This window comes from Myotis daubentonii, chromosome 4, assembly GCF_963259705.1.
Source record: "Myotis daubentonii chromosome 4, mMyoDau2.1, whole genome shotgun sequence".
Lineage (NCBI taxonomy): Eukaryota > Metazoa > Chordata > Mammalia > Chiroptera > Vespertilionidae > Myotis > Myotis daubentonii.
Genome location: NC_081843.1, coordinates 76,590,216 through 76,608,131, shown reverse-complemented (window position 1 = coordinate 76,608,131; position 17,916 = coordinate 76,590,216). Strand labels below are relative to the sequence as shown.

At 39.4% G+C, this 17,916-nt stretch overlaps 1 protein-coding gene and 1 pseudogene across 1 annotated transcript in view; one reads left to right on the top strand and one right to left on the bottom strand.

The window, feature by feature from the left end:
* Positions 1 to 17,916, bottom strand: part of ANKRD31 (ankyrin repeat domain 31) — a 117,283-nt gene that overhangs the window by 57,238 nt on the left and 42,129 nt on the right. Inside the window, exons 11-14 of the mRNA XM_059694307.1 lie at positions 11,188 to 11,297; positions 8,998 to 9,153; positions 7,056 to 7,198; positions 668 to 812 (exon numbers count right to left, since the gene is read on the bottom strand). Of these exons, the coding sequence (XP_059550290.1) occupies positions 668 to 812; positions 7,056 to 7,198; positions 8,998 to 9,153; positions 11,188 to 11,297 (554 nt within the window). The remainder of the gene's footprint in view (positions 1 to 667; positions 813 to 7,055; positions 7,199 to 8,997; positions 9,154 to 11,187; positions 11,298 to 17,916) is intronic.
* Positions 1,914 to 2,478, top strand: LOC132232429 (RWD domain-containing protein 4-like; annotated as a pseudogene).

The window sequence follows — 17,916 nt, the reverse complement described above, 5'->3', positions numbered from 1 at the left end:
AATGGAAATAAACAATTTTGGCTATATTCATTGATAAAGATACAGCCAAATATAATTTACATCTCCATCATGCTATTCAGCCAAAGGATTATGGAGAGTGTCAGAATTTTATAGAAGTTCTCTTAACTGTCTGTAATGTCCAATCTTGAGAAAAGTACATCTGCTATTATCATTCTTTGTTGTTTTAGAGTCCTTCATTTATATGCATTAGCAAACAAGTGAGTTTATTAAAGGAATGGAGCAAGGCCTCAGGTGGTGTGGCTCAGTTGGTTGGAGCATCATCTTGTGCACCAAAGGATCGTGGGTTCAGTTCCCAGTCAGGGCACATACCCAGGTTGCAGGTTCAATCCCAGGTCAGGGAGTATACCAGAAGGCAACCAATCCATGTATCTCTCTCACGTCGATGTTTTTCTCTCTCTTCCTTCCTCTCTCTCTAGAATCAATGAAAAACATAACCTTGGGTGAGGATTAATATATATATATATATATATATATATATATATATATATATATTTTTTTTTTTTTTTAAAGGAATGGAGCAAGGACACCATTGGGTGGATTTTCTCAAAATGTACAAGGAAAATAAATTTAATTTCTATAATTTTAAGTTAAAGTTCTGTAATTCTCTACTGACATGAACAGATATAACAAGGCAGTTTAATCTTACCTGAAGTAAGATGTTCTTGATGTTTAGGAACATATCTCTCAAGAAGATGCCTCATACGTATACCTTGGGCCACATCCAAAGCACACTTTCCATTGGCATTTCTAAATAATGGATCAGCTCCATTGAAAAGAAGTAACTCTGCCACCTAGAGGAAGATTGTTCAAATGAGGGAACATGTACAAAAGGTACATTATTGTAAATGTGTGCTAGCATACAACTCTAAGCAACATCAAATATTTCTTCCAACAATACAAAGTTTGGGTTTACCTATAATATCTTGCCCAATAAAAAATTTAATATAATTGCTACTGAACCATAATTTGTTGATATGCATATCACTTTTCTTACAAAAAATTAGGGAGGGAGGGAGCGAGGGAGGGAGGGAGGGGAGGGGAGGAGAGGAGAAAAAGAAAGAAGGGAAGAATGGAAAAAAAGAAGGGAGGGAGGAAGGGAAATATCTGCATTTCAGCTGCTCCTGAAATGGGGCTAGAATATACCAAGAATGAGGACCGGGATCTGCAGTAGTAAATGTTAGTGTAACAGGCTCCAGGAGATAGTCGTCTTCCACCTATACCTGTGATGCTGCTGTTCTCCTCAGAGTGTCAGAGAGAAAATGGTCAATCTTAATCTGTTACTATCCTTAAGGAACCTCTTCTGTGAAGCTCTTTCTGACCTTCTTTTCCACTGCTGTCCTAGAGAAAAATAAGCTCTCCCTTCTATCACATATATATTTTATCTTAGTGCCCAATATACTCTATATTATACTTATTTCTTTTCTAAAAAACATATTTTTATTGACTTCAGAGAGGAAGGGAGAGGAAGAGAGAAAAACATCAATGATGTGAAAGAATCATTGATGGGCTGTCTCCTGCACGCTGCCCACTGGGGATTGAGCCCGCAACCCCAGGCCTGTGCCCTGACCGGAAATAGAACCGTGACCTCCTGGTTTATAGGTTGACGCTCAACCTCTGAGCCACGCCAGCCAGGCTATTTCTTATATATCTGTTTAAGTTTTTAAAAGGTGGGACTATGTTTTTCTTTTAAAATTAATTTATTATGCCAGGCAGCATAGCCACAGTCCTTCAGCCAATAACTTCGTGTTGCCAGAGGAGGGTAGGGGTGCATGTGACTGTCACCTGCTGTGTGAAGGGGGTGCCTCTGGCAGCCAAAGGCAAGGAATAGGGACTCCCTGGCCTGGGGGCCCCACTGCTCCCACTTTCTCTTCATTGTTGTCCTGACCTGCACAATGAGTGCCAACAAGGATCAGCAGATGGAACTGAAAACATTACATTCTATATATGAAGGAGATGAAAGTTTCAGGGAAGTCCAGTTTCATTTCAATATGGGGAGAAAATAGTGATCCCAAAGCTTTTTAAGCTTTGGATCTTAAAAGAGAGTTCATGGACAGATACATACACCAAACACCTCCAATTATATCTATGAATGATTTTTTTAACACCACCATATCCTCAGTTGTAAAGCAGAGCATATTAGCCAAGTTACAGGAAGCAGTGGAGGTCAATCTCGGCACCACTATGACCTGCACGTTGTTCAAATATGCCAAGAACAATAAAGAATCATGGAGAATCACCATCCCGTTAATTCTACAGCATCCATAAGCAATATCACCTCAGTTGAAACTCCTAATAAAGTACCATCAAGTAAGAAAAAAGACAAAAGAGAACAACTTTCAAAAGCTCAGAAATGTAAGTTGGCAGATAAAACAGATGACAAAGGAGAACTTCCTCCAGGAAATTCTATCTCCAGGATGGGGTGATGTGGTAAAGCATTTAAGCAAAACTGGCTCTTGAGGTGAAAACAGCACTTGGAATTAGAAACAAGGGAAGAACATCCTTTAAAAAGTAAACTGGGTTCAAAATCTCTCATTACTCTTTTATAGAACAATTTTTGTATGTTTCTTACGTAAAAATGTTTTAACCTGAAAATTCATGAAGAGACTTGGTTGTATTAAATTATTTTCACAAACTTGCCATAATAAAAGGTGAAAATGTAACTGTTTAGTATACTTTGGAAGCCTTTTCAGCTTTGTCAATGGACAAATATGGAGGATAATGAGTAACTAATGTTAATTTATACCATCTTATTCTAGTGGATGTGATAATTTTTTAAAGAAGTATGAAAACCTTTTTTTAAAAAACTGTCCCAGTGGGATAGAATACTGAGTGGACAATTATTCCACAGCATAATCCATGTTAGGTGGCTTCTTGTCTTAATAAAGTGTTCATCTCCTCTTTCTCTTAATTACTGAGGCATAAATTGCTTCAGAGAAATTTAAATACTAGTATTTGAGCTTTACACATAATATTATTTGTAGTTTCTTTTAAATTTCCAATGGTGAACTGCTTCTCTTTAATAAATGAATACTTGTTTATAATTTTGGCTTGGGTCACAATGTTTGATCATGGTATGTGGAATAGGAGAATATAAAACAAATCTGCCAAATACATTAGAAAGCATCTGAATAGAAGTGCTGATTCCTATTTAAAACATTTCTCTTCACTGCACACCAAGATGGGAGTAAAAGATGCCTTGACATTTAACTTTTGTACAGTTGGAGACTTTTTTTGCATACAACAGAACTTTATTAATAATGTTCACAGAATGTACTCTTATTCTGGCTAATCATCTTGAAAATTTGCAAATATTTTTCCATCTGGAAAAAAAAAAAGAACCCAAAAACCCACCCTGGATTAAATTGCATTAAGGTCAGGCTTATAGAAGACAATGGTTTTAATAAATTTCTACTTATCTGCTATTATGTATTTTTAGTTGTTTGGTAACTGATGTCTTCTAAATGATTTAAAATAAAAAACACATTTCAAGTTTTGTTTCTTTTCAAATGTCCAAAGGTATTTCTCAATCTGAGCATCTTTATAATAGACAGAAATATTTCAAATGCCAAACTGTACTACATGCTTGATTTTTTAATGATTAATAGAGAAAACTATTAGTGCAGTTTTACCAAGGAGTTACTAATGTCTTTGTATGATTTACAGTGATTCTGTATCTGCTCCATAGTTCGTAAGAAGTGGTTTAAACTTCATAATTTAATAAAATAGATCATCAAATTTTGTAAGAGAGCTCACTCCAGACACACATGGAATGAATAATCATCATGTCTAAGGAATATCTTTTCAATATATATGAATCCCAATACCACTCACTGTCAACCAATCTCATACACACATATACCTCAGGACACTTTATGAAATAAAAGCTTTGTTAAAATCATGACAGCTTACATCCACTCGCCATACCATTTCTTTTACTGACTAACAAAGTAAGCCTAATGAAAGAGGAATCAAGGTTTATCTGCTATAACTTGTTCTTAGTGATGCCTAAAGATTTTCAAAGACCACTATCTTCTTGTCTAAATGTCTCCTACCATCTGTTAAATGATTTGTTCCAAATTTTTCTAAGGAACCACACTGAACTAATCTGTAATTCTCAAATTTTACCTTTTCCTCATTTAAAAAATGTATTTTTGAATGTATTTTATTGATGTAGAATTCACATGACACTCAATTCATGTAAAGAATACAATCAGCCCTGGCTGGTTTGGCTCAATGGACAGAGCATCTGCCTGGGGACTGAGGGGTCCTGGGTTCGATTCCAGTCAAGGGCACATGCCCAGGTTGCAGGTTCGATCCCAGTGGGGGGCATGCCAGAGGCAGTTGATCAATGATTCTCTCTCATCATTGATGTTTTTTTCTTTCTTTCTCTCCCTCTTCCTCTCTGAAATTAATAAAAATCTATTTTTTAAAAAAGAATACAATCAATGTTTTAAGTATGTTAAGAGGGTTGTGTAAACATAACCATAACCTTATTTTGGAACATTTTCATTCCCCTTAAAAGAAGCCTTTAACCATGATCTGTCAATTCACTTTTCCCCACCATCTACCTCCCATTCCTAATCTTCTTTCTGTATCTATACAGTTGGTCTATTATAGATATTTTTTTAAATCATACAATATGTGTTGATGGCTTTTTCACTTTTTAATAATATTATCTTCTAGTATCTCCTATTTTTTTTTTAGTATCTTTCCAACATATAGTCAATGCCTGTGGGACAATATATTCAAGTTTCTTCAACTCTGGAATGTTTAAGAAGCTCACCCTCTCCAGCTTCTTGGTCCAGAATCAGGCTCCCAGGGCTCCTGTCACATCTAAAATATAATGAGCAGTCCAATACCTAGGGCCTGTGCCATTTTTTTCGAATCATCTTTGCCTCACCTATGAGATTCCCTGAGGTAAGCCTAGATCCTCATCTTATGCTCTCACAATTCCTACTCTACCCTCCAACACAATTTCCTGTCCCACTTTGATTCTCAAGGCTTTGGTTCTTAAGTCAGTCCAGAACAAAGCTGGAGTTTTATACTTCACCCGAGAGAGACTGGGTGAAGAAACTTGTTGGCTTACCCCAGATAAACTGAAGGGGAGGGTAAAAAGCAGACAGACTGACTTCACCCCACCCTATTATGTTTTAGCTTTTAATTCTCATGACCCTTCTCTAGATTTGTACTCCTTGTCATTCTCTTTTATCGGGCCATCAATCAGGATATGCCATGGTGCCAGGAACACATGAGTCATGGAACACAGGAGTTAGCAAAAGGGAAAGTGGTAAGTAGTGAGCCTGTGTCTTTGGTCCCTTCTACTTCACTAAGGGAACAAGAGAAGGTTACATATCTGTAAAGGCTAGAGGGAGATAGCTAATTCTAGCTTGTGATGTGGAAATTAACTGAAGACTCATCACCAGCTAGAGCAAAGGAAGAACTGTGAAAGAAAAGAGCCCATATTGCCCAAAAGGAGAAAAGATTCCTCACCAGAAAATGTCAGCCCTGGCAAGAGGACAAGAAAGAAGTGCTTTGGCATTAAGTTTTCACTGCTGGAGGTCAGCTGTGAAGAGGAGGTAAAGGGCAGAGAGAGGGCGCATACCATTACCTGTCTAAACCTGTATTCTTCTGGCCATTAAATTAGGTCCCAGGCAGAATTCTTTCCTCCCAGCCCGCTACACAATGTTCAGAAATGATCACTTACTAGCAGGTGATACATTATCCAAAAAAGCAAAATTACCTAAAGCACTGTTTCACACTAGGAAGAAATAGGCCTATCTATCTATGACCATATCTGCCAGCAGCCTTCCACAGCTCTGTGTTCGGCATTTCTTCTGAGGGTATACAGAACAGATCTTCCTGAGCCCCGTTGTTAGCCCTCTTTCCTATCCTAGGAGTTTTGAACCCAGGGGGAACTTCAATACTGAAATAAATAACAAGATATTTTCAGTAAGTACCTCAGCCCTGTAATACAGTGCCTGAACAACAACAACAACAAAATCAAGAAAGCTCACAGCATATTCAATTTCTGAAATAAGCTATGTGTGCTAGAAATCATAATCTTTATTCATATTATCCATTATTACAGTTACTATTAATCAACTCATATGGAATTACAGTATTTTGATATTTAACCAAGGTACACTTATGCTGGTGTGTATTGCCTGATCACTAAACCTATGGAGGTTCTCATGTCTTATGCCAACTCTGAAACTGATACTAGACTCCATAAAACGATATGCCTCCTATCAGGACTAGACATCATCGTGTAACACTTTATAGAAGGAAACATTCTCTTCAAGCTATAAAGCACCATACAAATGAGTCTAAAAGTGTCCAGCTGGCATGGCTTAGTGGTTGAGCATTGACTTATGAACCAGAATGTCATGGTTCAATTCCTAAAGACACATGCCCAGGTTGCAGGCCCGATCCCCAGTGGGGGGCATGCAGGAGGCAGCCAATCAATGATTCTCTCTCATCACTGATGTGTCTATCTCTCTCTCTCCCTCTCCCTTCCTCTCTGAAATCAATAAAAAACATATCTATTTTTAAAGAGTCTAAAAGAAGCACAAGTTTAAAAAAATATATATATATAAACCAAAAATGTTCTAAAGTTAATCAGAATTACACACAGCCCAGCCAACATGGCTTAGTGGTTGAGCTTCGACCTATGAACCAGGAGGTCACAGTTCGATTCCCAAAGCCACATGCCTGGGTTTCCGGCTGGATGCCCAGTATGGGGCGTGTAGGAAGCAGCCAATCAATGATTCTCTCTCATTATTGATGTTCCATCTCTCTTTCCTTCTCCCTTCCTCTCTGAAATCAATAAAAAAAAAAATTTGTAAGTTACATGTAAAATGTCACCTACCATATTAGGGACAATAAATCCATACACAGTAAAATTTTAGAATAATTTTGAATACTGATTAGCAGAATGATCTAAAATAATTCCTATTTTCCTATTGCTTGGTGCCAGAGCTTTTTAAGATTTGCAGAATGTAGCATTTGCTCCACAAACGAAAGCATCATAGTACCTTATAACGTCCACTCATCACAGCATCATGTAGGGGAGTGATTTGGTCTTTTCCTTTGACATTTACATCTGCTCCACCTTTTACTAGTTCACTTGCTGTCTCATAAAATCCCCTTACACTAGCTTCATGAAGTGCTGTCCAACCTATTGTACAAAAAGAAAATGGTACTTGTTTATATTTGGCATCTTAATACATCTTAATAATGTTTTGTGCTTAGCCTTAAAATAAAAACTCAAATTCTAAGCTGTTTCTTTTTAATTGTTTTATTGCTTAAAGTATTGCAAGGAGTATTACATGTGTCTCCTTTTTTCTAAGCTGTTTCTTTAAAAAATATTTTTATTATATGAGATAAGATAATCAACCATGAAAACAACCTGTATTATTTGGTGAATTCAAAAAATCTGAGGGATAAATCAAATTTCTACCCCAACTTTGTTGCAGAAAAACATGAGAAGGTAGGAAAAGAAGGGTCATACCTCAATATAATAAAAGCCATATATGACAAACCCACAGCCAACATCATAATCAATGGGCAAAAACTAAAACCATTTCCCCTAAGAACAGGAACAAGACAGGGATGCCCCCTCTCACCATTCCTGTTCAACATAGTACTGGAAGTACTAACCATTGCGGTCAGACAAGAAGAAGAAATAAAAGGCATCGAAACTGGAAAAGAAGAAGTAAAACTGTCCTTATTTGCAGATGACATGATACTGTACATAGAAAACCCTGAAGACTCCATCCAAAAATTAGTAGAGTTAATAAATGAATTCGGCAATGTAGCAGGATACAAAATTAATGCCAAGAAATCTAAGGCATTACTTTACACCAATAGTGAACTTGCAGAAAGGGAGACTAAAAAAGCAATCCCATTTACCATCGCACCAAAAAAATTAAGATACCTAGGAATAAACTTAACTAAGGAGGTAAAAGACTTATATGCGAAAAACTACAGGACACTGAAAAAAGAGATAGAAGAAGACATAAACAGATGGAAGAACATACCGTGTTCATGGATTGGTAGAATCAATATTATCTAAATGTCCATACTACCCAAAGCAATCTATGGATTCAATGCAATCCCCATTAAATTACCAACAGCATATTTTACAGATCTAGAACGAACATTTCAAAAATTCATCTGGAATAAAAAAAGACCTCGAATAGCTGCAGCAATCCTGAGAAAGAAGAACAAAGTAGGTGGGATCTCAATACCAGATATCAAGCTGTATTACAAAGCCACTGTTTTTAAAACAGCTTGGTACTGGCACAAGAACAGACATATAGATCAATGGAATAGAATAGAGAAATATACTGTCTATAACTTTCTTTGAAATATATCAACATAAAGATGGATTGATTGATGAACGAAGAGATTGCTAGACGGGTAAATGTGAAATAAGATGAAATAAATATTGGTCTCTATCTTCTGGTTTTTGACACAGAGCTCCAAAAACCATTGTATACAGGGGTGCTAGAATATTTTGTTCTAATATTTAGTTTTTGACCCATTTCCCTGGCCACTGCTACTTCTGTACATTTTTCATTTTATCATCAGCCTCTCCCAAGTTCAGTGTACCATTAGCTTCTTTCAGCTTTTGACCTCATTTTCCACTCAGATATGAGGTGCCTAGTAACAATGCCCAGGCAAAGGCAGCAAGCCAGCCTCAGGATCCATCCTTCTCTGTAATGCCACTGCACACAGCCTACCCGATGGGCCCCAGGCAGGCATAATCACTGAAGATGAAATATAATGCTCTTCTCTTGCTCCCTCCACTTCCCACTTCCCCGGGAGATGATGTTGAAGAGTACCTGTGCAGGAAAATTACCTGGAAGCTTTTGAGACTTGCCTTAGGCTCACTTTACCATACTTTCATAGTAGTAACTAATCTAAAACTACAAACCACTTTCAAAATAACTGTGGGTGGTAACCCCAACTTACCAGCATAACTTGGTTGATTAACATTTCCTCCTTTTTCAATACAATGATGAACAAGATGAAAGTCATTGAGAAGAGCAGCCTTATGCAGTAAATTCTCTCCAAAAATGTTTCTCCGGTTAATGAGAGAAAGAGGTATGTTATTCATCTTCGCTTTTTCTAAAAAGAGGGAAGGAACAAAAGAAACCAAAAAATAATAACCCTTACTTGAAAATCAGGAGGAATACAGATGACACAGTGAATCCAGTCAATGGAATAGATATACACTGTATTATGAAAGAGTATTTCATCGATTAACCCAACTATAACATCTACATGAAATAAGGTGAAAGAGACAAACATTAATTTGAAGTTATAAATCATCTGAGCAGTTTATGTTGATTGAAACCCATGAAAGGTGCATATATGAGAAGATTAACAGATTTTCCTTTTTTTAAAACCTTTATTGTTGAGAATAAGTTTTTAATTTCTTGCTCCCTCTCTTCTCCTGGCACCACCATGATGTGCATGTTGGTACACTTGAAGTTGTATCTGAGGCTCCTTACACTATCTTCTTATTTTTGGATTCTTTTTTTCTTTTTGTTGTTCTGATTGGGCATTTTTGGCTTCCTCATATTCCAAATCGCTGATTTGATTCTAGGCATCATTTATTCTACTGTTGATTCTTCATTTCAGTTAGTGTATCCTTCATTTCTGACTGGTTCTTTTCTATGATTCCAATGTCCTTTGTCATGGTGTTTTAAGTTTCACTAAGTTACTTGAATTTCTTCCTAAGTTCCTTGAGCATCCTTATAACCATTGTTTTAAACTCCATATCTGGTAGTTTGCTTGCTTCCATTTCATTTAGTTCTTTTTCTAGAGATTTCTCCCATTCTTTCACTGCAACATGTTTCTTTGTCTACACATTTTGCTGCTTCTCTGTGTTTATTTCTATGTATTAGGTAGAGTTGGTATGTCTCTCAGTCTTAATAGAGTGGCTTTGTGTTAGGTGTCCTGAGGGTCCAATGGCTCATCTCCTCAGTCACCTGAGCTGGGCACTTTAGGTGCATCCCTGTGTGGGCTGTGTGCACTGTGCTGTTGTAGTTGAGCCTTGACTGCTGTTGGCATCACTGGGAGGAATTGACCCCTAGGCCAATTGGCTGTGAGGACCAGCTGTGACTACAGCAGAAGAGCTGCTGTGCAGAAGTTGACATGGGGCCACCCAGCATAAGCTACAGAGTGATCTGCAGAAGGCTGCTACTTGTTTTGGGTTTGGAGGTACTCAGGAGAGGCCAAGCTCTGAACTAAGGCAGGCTGCTACTAGTGCCAGGCCTGGTACCACTTAGCAAGATGTATGGGGTGTACTGAGGTGGCTGCTTCTTGTTTGAAAGATTTTAGGAAAGTCTGAAGAGAGGAGAGTTGTATGGAAAAGCCACTGGAAATGGCTTGAATGAGCCCCCAAGTTGGGTAGGGTAGGATCTCAGGGAATCACCAGGATGGGATGAAAAGTGTGAACCCAGTTGATGGAGACTCAGTACGTCACCAACTGTCAGTTCTGTTGGGGAAGGGCTCAGCAAAGGAACAGTGGCTCTGTCAGCACTTTTGTCTGGAAGAAAGCTTCTCCAGAAGCTTTTGCACTGATGCCAGACAATTAGTTACTCCCTTATGTCCCTGGTTCTTTTCAAGCTGCTGCCCCAATGAGGTAGCTCAGAGGGAGTAAGTCCAAATAAGTTAATGAGTGGGCCCTTTAAGAGGAACTGCCTGGGACTCCAGCAGCCTCCATGTCACTCAGGCACAATTCCTGATGGGTTTTACAGCCTGAAGTATGGGGACTTCTCTTCCCAGCTCTGGACCCTGCACTAGGGGTCTGTTATGGTGCTGGGACAGCTCACTTTTCAGGGATGACCTCTATAGCCAATATATCCTTTTTATGTAATTAATATAAGTCAGACATCTAAGTTTTAAAAGGGTTCTAAAACTATTCTCTCCAGTAAGTATAGAAAAAATACCAGCCTATGAGCCAAAAGTTCAGGATCAAGTCCTAATTATGCTACTGATGAGCTGTGCATAGCTGGGAAAAATCCTTAACCTACCTCCTTGAATTGCCGCATCAGTAAAATGAAAACGTTGAGATAGATAATCTTTAAATCTTTTTTAGTACCAGAATTCTATGTTTCTGTAAGTAACTGCTTAAAGAAATAAAATGTTCCTCACCTTTCTGTCTCTTAATTTTTCCATTTTTCCAGATTTGTTCTTCACTCTTCAGTCTGGATGAATGCATATTCTTCCTTTTACCTTCAATCATTAAAGCAGTACCCTGCATTCTTGAAAAATAAATTTTTAAAAAATTTATTTTTTAAAATTATTCTCATGTTCTCTATAACCATTCACAGAGAGCCATATCAAATTCTGACTAAATTTTTAAAACTCAAAGGTATTTTACTGAGCTGTTGTCAAGCAGCACAGCAATTTTAAATAAGGAGATGGCTCCTGAGAAAACAGCGGATAAATCTGTGGCAGGTATGCTAGTCATTATAGTTTCTAGCCTATTCTTTGTGGCACCTGTGTGCTTCTCTCCTTTAGGGGAAGTCACCTGCAAGTGTATTCTGAGTCTCTTGCCCCTCACTCTCCAAGTTGACATGCGACTATCCACTCTATTTACCTTCTAGGGAAAAAGAGGCAGGCTCTTTGCAAGAAAAAGAACTTGCCATGTGGTATGGCACTGATCAAAAGCTGCAAAATATTGGCATAAAAGCAGACATGCAGATAATAGGAAGCCTGGAAATAAACCTAATCATGCATCAATTAATTTATGATAAAGGAGCTAAGAATGTGCAATGGAGAAAAGATAGTCTCTTCAATAAATGGTATTGGGAAAACTGGACCGCCACATGCAAAAGAATAAAACTGGATCATGATCCTACACCATACACAAAAATTAGCTCAAAATGGATTAAAGATTTGAGAGTATGACCTAACACCATAAAGCTCATAGGAAAAAACATAGGGGTAAGCACTTTCACACTTGTCTTGGCAATTATTTTTTGAAATTAACACCAAAAGCAAAGGCAACAAAAACAAGCAAGTGGAACTACACAAACCTTCTGCAGAGCAAAGGAAACAATCAATAAAATGAAAAGGCAACCTACTGAATGGAAGAAAACATCTGCAAATCATATATCTGATAAGGGGGTTAAAATCCAAAATATATAAACATACAACTCAATAGCCAATAAAATATGATTTAAAAATGGGAGAGGTTCTGGCCAGTGCGGCTAAGCGGTTGAGCATTGACCCAGGAACCAAGAGGTCACCAGTTCAATTCCCGGTGAGGGCACATGCCCAGGTTGCGGGCTGGATCCCCAATAGGGGACATGTAGGAGGCAGCCGATCAATGATGTTTCTCATTGATGTTTCAATCTCTCTATCCCCCTCTCTTCCTCTCTCTCTAAAAATCAATTAAAAAAACATATTTTTTAAATGGGAGAAGAACTAAAAGGACCTTTTTCAAAAAAAGACATCCAAATGGCCAATGGATGTACATGAGTTATATGTAAAGGTACTCAACATTACTAACCATCAAGGAAATGCAAATCAAAACCACAATGAGATAGCACCTTATACCTGTGGAGTAGCTATTATCAAAAGACAAGAAATAGCAAGTGTTGGTGAGCAGATAGAAAAGGGAATGGTTGTGCACTGTTATTGGGAATATAAATTGGTGCAGCCACTACAGAAAACAGAACGGAGTTTCCTAAAAAAAAAATTAAAAATGAAACTACCACATGATCCAGCAATTCCGCTTCCAGGTATTTATCCAAAGGAAACAAAATCACGATCTTGAAAAGCTATCTGCACCTTCATGTTCATTGCAACATTATTTACAATAGCCAAGACATGAAAAACAATCTATATTGTTGGATGACTTGATAAAGAAAATGTGGTATACATATAGAACAGAATATCATTCAGCCATAGAAAGGGGAAAAAAACAACAACACCCTATCTTTTTTTTTATTATTATTGATTTCAGAGAGGAAGGGAGAGAAGGAGAGAGGGAGAGAGGGAGAAGGAGAGGGAGAGAGACAGAGAGAGAGACAGAGACAGACATCAATGATGAGAGAGAATCATTGATTGATCGGCTGTTTCCCACAAACCAGGTATGTGCCCTTGACTGGAATCTAACCTGGAACTCTTCAGTCTACAGACCAATGCTTTATCCACTGAGCCAAACCAGCTAGGGCAAAACCTGTCATTTTTTACAACATGGATGGACCTTGTGGGTATTGTTAAGTGAAATAAGTCAGACACGGAAAGACAAAGACCATATGATCTCCTTATACATGAAATCTAAAAAACCCCAAACTCATAGATACAGAGAACAGATTGGTGGTTGCAGGATCAGTGGATAAAATGGGTGAAGGTGGTCACAAGGTATACACTTCTAGTTATAACACAAATAGATCTTTGTATATGGTGACAAATAGTAGTGTAGTTTCATTTTTTGTATGTGGTTTCCAATTTTCCCAGCACTGTTTATTGAAGAAGCTCCATTTTCTCCATTGTATGTTTTTGGCTTCTTTGTAAAAAATTATTTGTTCACATTTATTTCTGGGCTCTCAATTCTGTTCTATTGGTCTATGTGTCTGTTTTTCTGCCAATACCACTGCTGTTTTGATTACTGTCTCAAACTAATTGTAGTATAATCTGAAGTCAGGGAGTGTGATACCTCCCACTTTATCCTTTTTTTTTTCTTTCAGAATTGCTTTGGCTATTTTGAGTCTTTGTGGTTCCATAAAAATATGGTGATTTTTTTTTTTAGTTCTATTTCTTTAAAAAATACCATTGGGATTTTGATGGGGATTGTATTTAATCTGTATATTGCTTTGGGTAATATGGCCATTTTAACTATGTTGATTCTTCTAATCCATGCATGTAGAATATCTGTCCATTTCTTTGTATCTTCTTTAATTTCATTTAATAATGTCCTGTAGTTTTCAGTGTATAGGTCCTTTCACCTTTTGTTAAGTTTATTCTTAGCTGTTTTAATTTTCTTGCAACTGGAACTGTTTTTTCCATTTCTTTTTCTGAAATTTTACTGTTAGTATATAGGAATGCAATAGATTTTTGTATATCAATTTTGAAAGCAACAAATGCACAAACAAGAAAAACCAACATACAAAACTCATAGGCACAGACAATAATATAGTGGGAAAGGGAGGGGTAGTAAGAGGTAAAGGGGGACAAATATATGGTGACAGAAGGAGATCTGACTTTGGGTGGTAAACATACAATGCAATACACAGATGATGTATTTTAGAATTGTACACTTGAAACCTATACAATTTTATTTACTAATGTTCACCCCAAAAAATGTAAATAAGTCCAGCCCTGCCGGTGTGGCTCAGTGGTTGAGCATCAATCTAGGAACCAAGAGGTCACGGTTCAATTCCTGGTCAGGGCACATGCCCAGATTGTGGGATTGATCCCCAATGGGGGGTATGCAGGAGGGAGCCTATCGATAATGTTTCTCTCTCATCAATGTTTCTATCTCTCCATCCCTCTCCATTCCTTTCTCTCTCTCTTAAAAAAAAAATTTAAAAATACATATATATATATAGATAAGTCCTGGGGATATAATGTACAGCAGTGACTATCCTATATAATGAAAGGCTAATATGAAAACAGACTGAACAGTGGAACTGGAACAACCGAACAACTGGTCACTATGATGTGCACTGACCACCAGGGGTGTGCATGAAACATGGCGGGCGTCAGCTGTGGCAGGATTGGGGAGCAGGTGAACAGGGGCACCAGGCCAAGGCTGGGAACTGGTTGCTGTCATCAGGACAAACCTCTGGTGGTTACTGAAAATTCTTGGCTCCCACGTGCTATGGTCCCGCCTCGCGCTCACACCTGCTGCCAGCGCCAGCCCCACTAGCACCCGCTGCTGGCACCAGAGCCACCACTTGCACCCACTGCCAGCGCCAGCCCCGCTCACATCTTTAGCCAGTGCCAGAGCCTCCACTCGCACTCCCTGCTGGCACCCAGCACCAGTCCTGATCTCTCAGCGCCATCAGCAGGTGCGAATGGCAGCTGCCGGCCCTGATTGCCCCTGAGGGCTTCTTCACCTCCCCCTGCTCCTGAGGGGCAATAGGGGCTGGCAGCTGCCACTCACACCCCCTAACAGCACTGGCTCCACTTGCACTCGCTGCTAGCGCTGGCCCAAATCGCTCCGCACTGTCAGCGGGTGCAAGCAGGGCTGGCGCCATCAGCACGTGGGAGCGGCGTTGGTGGGATTGGGGCAGCAGGCAGAGAGGGGACCAGTGGCCACAGTGGGAGGGGCCAGGCAGGAGCATGGAGGATGGGCCAAGACTCGACCCTGTGTCTACCGTAGTCTCGGGGCCCACAGTTCCTTTCAAGGTGCACAAATTTGTGCACTGGACTCCTAGTAGTTAATAATACTGCATTGGATTTTTGAAAGTTGCTAAGAAAGTAAATCTTAAAAGTTCTCATCTCAACTCAAAAAACTGTAACTATGTATGGTGATGAGTTATCTAAAACTTACTAAAAAAAGCCAAAACAAAGAAAATTAGTGTTAGACTGAAATACAAGTCTCCATTACTTTGTCTTAAAAATAAAAAAGTAAAAGAGACACTGGGGGAGAAACCAAGATGGCGGCATAGGTAAACACCAGAAACTGTTGCCTCCCACAACAACTTCAAAATACAACGGAAAGACAAAACGGACATCATCCAGAACCACAGGAAGGCTGGCTGAGTGGAAATTCTATAACTAGAAGGAAAGAGAAAAGCACACTGAGACTCAGACGAGCTGCGGAAGTAAAGTGCAGAGGTACGGAGGCTCAAGCGCGCGCAGAGAGGGGCTGGCACCTGAGGACACAGCTGTCTTTTTGAATCGGGAGGGAGTCACAAGACCCGACTGCTCTGAACTCTGGGGACCCAGGACTCATACGTGTAGAAACTGGACTGTCTGGCAGCAGGCAGAACTCTGAACTTGAAGGCGGCTTTCCCTCAGAGGTGCTTGCAGCAATTACCGGGACACTGAGATGAGGGGCCCCTTAGGGCAGGGCTGAGGATCAGCCATAGCTGCTTGTTCCGCCCTGTTGATTCCCTGAGACCCCGCCCCACCCAGACTGCAGCAGAGGCTTTTGCATATGAATGCCCTGGCCCTTTGCAATCTGAAAATTACCTAACAAATTGCAGCTGGGCCAGACAGACCCAGAACTTCCAAGAGAAGGTCCAAGGTCCCACAGCAGCTTGCACTGCTTCACAGCTGGGCCTCATTTGGGCACCTCCAAACCCCAAACAAGGAAGGGAATCTGCAGATCTCTTCGTAGCTCCTGCTGGGTAGCCTCAGCCAGAGGCTAGATTAGCACCTCCTTAGATCCAAGAGCCAGTGTACCCAGTGGTCAGAGTGGGACCATCCAGATTACAACTCCTCAGATCCATAAAGGACACACTCAGGGGGCAGACTCAGTGAGCACCAAAGCCCCACTGAAGCAAGTCTTGCCCCAGAAGGGTATCTTTAGCACAGAAGTTCTCCCACTGCAGACACAGCTGATTCTCAAAGCCAATTGGCCTGGAGGTCAATTCCTCCCAGTAATAACTACAACAATCAAGGCTTAACTACAACAAGACTACAACAAGACTGTGCACAAAGGGGTGCACCAAGAGTGTCCACCTCAGGTAATTGGGGAGGCTGAGCCACTGGGCCCTATAGGAAACCTAGCACACAAAGCCACTCTACCAACACAGGGAAACATAAAAAATGCGGAGACAAAGAAACAGGTCACAAATGACAGAAATGGAGGAAAGCAAATGACTGGATATAGAGTTCGAAACCACACTTTTAAGGTTTTTCAAGAATTTTTTTGGAAACCGCCAATAAATTTAGTGAGACCCTGGAGGATATGAAAAAAGACCAACTAGAAATTAAGCATACACTGACTGAAATAAAGAATAATATACAGAGATCCAACAGCAGACAAGAGGATCCCAAGAATCAAGTCAAAAATTTGAAATACAAAGAAACAAAAAATACCCAACCGGAAAAGCAAAAAGAAAAAAGAATCCAAAAATACGAAGACAGTGTAAGGAGCCTCTGGGACAGCTTCAAGCATACCAACATTATAGGGGTGCCAGAAGAAGAGAGAGAGCAAGATATTGAAAACCTATTTGAAGAAATAATGACAGAAAACTTCCCCTACCTGGTGAAAGATATAGACTTACAAGTCCAGGAAGCGCAGAGAACGCCAAACAAAAGGAATCCAAAGAGGACCACACCAAGACACATCATAGTTAAAATGCCAAGGGCAAAAGACAAAGAGAGAATCTTAAAAGCAGCAAGAGAAAGAAACTCAGTTACCTACAAGGGAGTACCCATACAACTGTCAGCTGATTTCTCAACAGAAACTTTGCAGGCCAGAAGAGAGTGGCAAGAAATATTCAAAGTGATGAATACTAAGAACCTACAACCAAGATTACTTTATCCAGCAAAGCTATCATTCAGAATTGAAGGTCAGATAAAGAGCTTCACAGATAAGAAAAAGCTAAAGGAGTTCATCACCACCAAACCAGCATTATATGAAATGCTGAATGGTATTCTTTAAGAAGAGGAAAAAGAAAAAGGGAAAGATAAAAATTATGAACAGCAAATACATATCTATCAACAATTGAATCTAAAAAGCAAGTGAATAAAAAATCTGATGAACAGAGTAAACTGGTGAATATAATAGAACCAGGGGCATGGAAAGGGAGTGGACTGACAATTCTTGGGGGGAAAGGGGTATGTGGTTGTAGGAAGAGACTGGACAAAAATCGTACATCTATGGATGAGGACAGTGGGAGGGGTAAGGGCAGAGGGTGGGGTAGGAACTGGGTGGAGGAGAGCTATGGGGGGAAAAAGAGGAACAACAGTAAT